Source organism: Curcuma longa, chromosome 7, assembly GCF_044706935.1.
Source record: "Curcuma longa cultivar G26 ecotype Majalengka, Jawa Barat chromosome 7, ITB_CL_G26_1.1, whole genome shotgun sequence".
Classification (NCBI taxonomy): Eukaryota; Viridiplantae; Streptophyta; class Magnoliopsida; order Zingiberales; family Zingiberaceae; genus Curcuma; species Curcuma longa.
Window position 1 is genome coordinate 1,152,298 of NC_133867.1, and position 2,651 is coordinate 1,154,948.

The following is a 2,651-nucleotide window of genomic DNA, read 5'->3' on the forward strand; positions in this document are numbered from 1 at the left end:
TTTGAAAACTATTTTGAAAATCAAAATTATATATTTTACAAAAACTGAGTTTTGAAAAATTAATTTAAAAGACTTATAAATTATGTGAAATTTTTTTTAATCTATTATGGTCTTTCAAGAATTGTCAAGACTTAGGCGTGACCATAGGCATTACCATTATTATTGGTGCAAGAGAGAATGGACTTAAAAATATGAAATCTTTTTTATGTATGAAATGGGGGAGAAGGGACCTTAAGTTAATAATATAGATTTCTCCTAGAAAATTAAACCTTGACCTTATTAACTTAAGAAATTGTCAAACATCAAAAAGGGAGAGATTGTTGGTGCAAGATGCACTAAGATCTTGCCTAGAGTTTCGATGTTTGACAATACACCTAAGTCTGGTCAGTTTGACCAAGGGTTGATCCAAACAGGACTTAATGTTTGGATGTGTAGAAGTGAGTGAGAATACCTAGTCGGTTAGACTAGGCAGTGGAAGTCCTGATCTGGACGATCGGGCAAGGGAAGTTCTGGTGAGTGAAGCTGGGCAAGGGAAAGTCCTGATTTGGAGGATCAGGTGGAAGTCTTGGCAGAGTCAAGTGCACCAGGTGAAGTCTGGGCTGGTCTAGTAAGGCCAACAGATACAACTTACAGCACAGCCTTAATCAATGGAACCAAACCAAGCAGAGAATTCATCTAACTTTACTATTGAAAGATCCTTGGATACTTTGTAGGCATCCACCATGGATGACCACAAAGCATTCCTTGGAAAAGCTTTTAGAACATACCTTACAAGGTCGCGGTTCTCGACCTTCTCGTCCACGGTGTGCAAACCATTGAGGATTTCTTTGAAGCGACCATGTAACTCACTTACCGTTTCACTCTCCTTCATTGAGAGATTTTGGAGTTGGTTCAAGAATAAGTCCCTCTTCGCGATCCGGGAGTCTCGGGTCCCCTCATGAAGCTCGATGAGCTTGTTCCATAGATCCTTCGCGCTTGTGAACGGACCAACCTTGATGAGTTGATCCTTGTTGATGCCGCATTGTAGAGTCACCACCGCCTTGGCATCGGCTTGTCCTTTCCGCGTTTGCTCCGCGGACCATCTTGATGAGTCGAGTTCCTTACCTTCTTCATCCCTCGGTGGTGTGAAGCCTTCCTTGACGGAGAACCACATGGAGATGTCGGTCTTGAGGTAATACTCCATGCGGCTTCTCCAATATTGAAAATCAGCTCCGTCGAAGAATGGTGGTCGGTTTGTGCTGAATCCTTCCTTCATGGCCATCTCTTTAACTCTTTAGGGTTGAAATCCAAGCAAAGAGCCCAAGCTCTGATACCACTTGTTGAAGATCGGAGATGGCTAGAGGGGGGGTGTGAATAGCCTCCTTTCGAAAAATCGATTTTCTCCTACAAAAACGTTAGTGCGCAGCGGAAAATATCTAACAAAATGAAATCAAGGAGACACAAAATATACGAGGTTCGGGGATAACTTGCCCCTACTCCTCGGCGTGTCCGTAAGGTGGACGATCCCTTGATCTTCGGTAGATCGAACCCCGGATGAATCCGGCTATATGAATCTCCTTCTCGGTGGAGTGACCTCTCCACAACCAATCTCACAAATATATGTATTAAGCACAGAGATTATAGAAGGGAAAGATTAAGGCCAACAGATACAACTTACAGCACAGCCTTAATCAATGGATCCAAACCTCAAGCAGCTTCCCGAGAGCAAAGCACCACCCCTTGCACCACCTCAGGAGAAAGCTTCAAGGAAGAGTCGTGAACACGAGTAAGCAGAGAGCACAACTAGCACAAGCACACCACAGCCCTTCGTTTCAGAATGATGGATAGCTCTCTTCTCCTTCCTCTCTTCCTTTTAGCCTGCTTGTTCAAACGGACTCTGAGTCCACTGCACCTGACCAGTCTGAGCCACCTGAGCTTACCAGCACCACGCTCCTCTCAGCCCACTCACTGATCACCTTCCTGTGCAGCTCAGGGTCTCGCCATGTCGTTTACCTGAAAACCCAAAGCTCGACAAGCTGACATGGATAGAAAGCATCCCTTGACTCTTCCTGGTTCTTCAACAAATTCAAATTCCATCTGCAAGCTTCAGAGAGGATTAGCACAGCATATCAGAACAATCAGAAATCAGAGCAGAAACCTGAACACGATCAGAGATATCTTAATCGATCAAACAATCGATTAAACGTCGTAATTCTCTCCTCTGTAAAGCGTGTAATCGATCAACCAGTCGATTACCCAAGCCCTTAATCGATCACCTGATCGATTAAGGCATGGTAATCGATCAGGTGATCGATTACCAGACGCTAACCCGGTTTCTCATTAAACTTGTAATCGATCACCTGATCGATTACAGTTCACCATAATCGATTACCCAATCGATTATGGTACGTTCTGTGGGTTTTACGAATTCTTACAGAATGCTCTGTAATCGATCATCAGATCGATTAACAAACTAACTCTGGTCTCACAGAATGCTCTGTAATCGATCACCAGATCGATTAAAGCTCTGTAATCGATCACCAGATCGATTAACCAACTTACCCTTGGTTAATCGATTCACTGATCGATTAAACCAAGCTAAACATTAAACCCTAAATCAAGACTTGATCAGGTTAACTTGGGTCTCACCCGAGTCAACCGCATTGGATCAC

The 2,651-nt window shown here is 43.6% G+C and overlaps 1 protein-coding gene across 1 annotated transcript; it reads right to left on the reverse strand.

The window, feature by feature from the left end:
- Window positions 1-640: 640 nt before the first annotated feature.
- On the reverse strand, window positions 641-1,261 carry LOC141831737 (uncharacterized). Its single transcript, XM_074719140.1, has one exon. The coding sequence runs from the start codon at window positions 1,259-1,261 to the stop codon at window positions 641-643; it is 621 nt and encodes a 206-aa protein (XP_074575241.1).
- Between the last annotated feature and the right edge of the window lie 1,390 nt (window positions 1,262-2,651).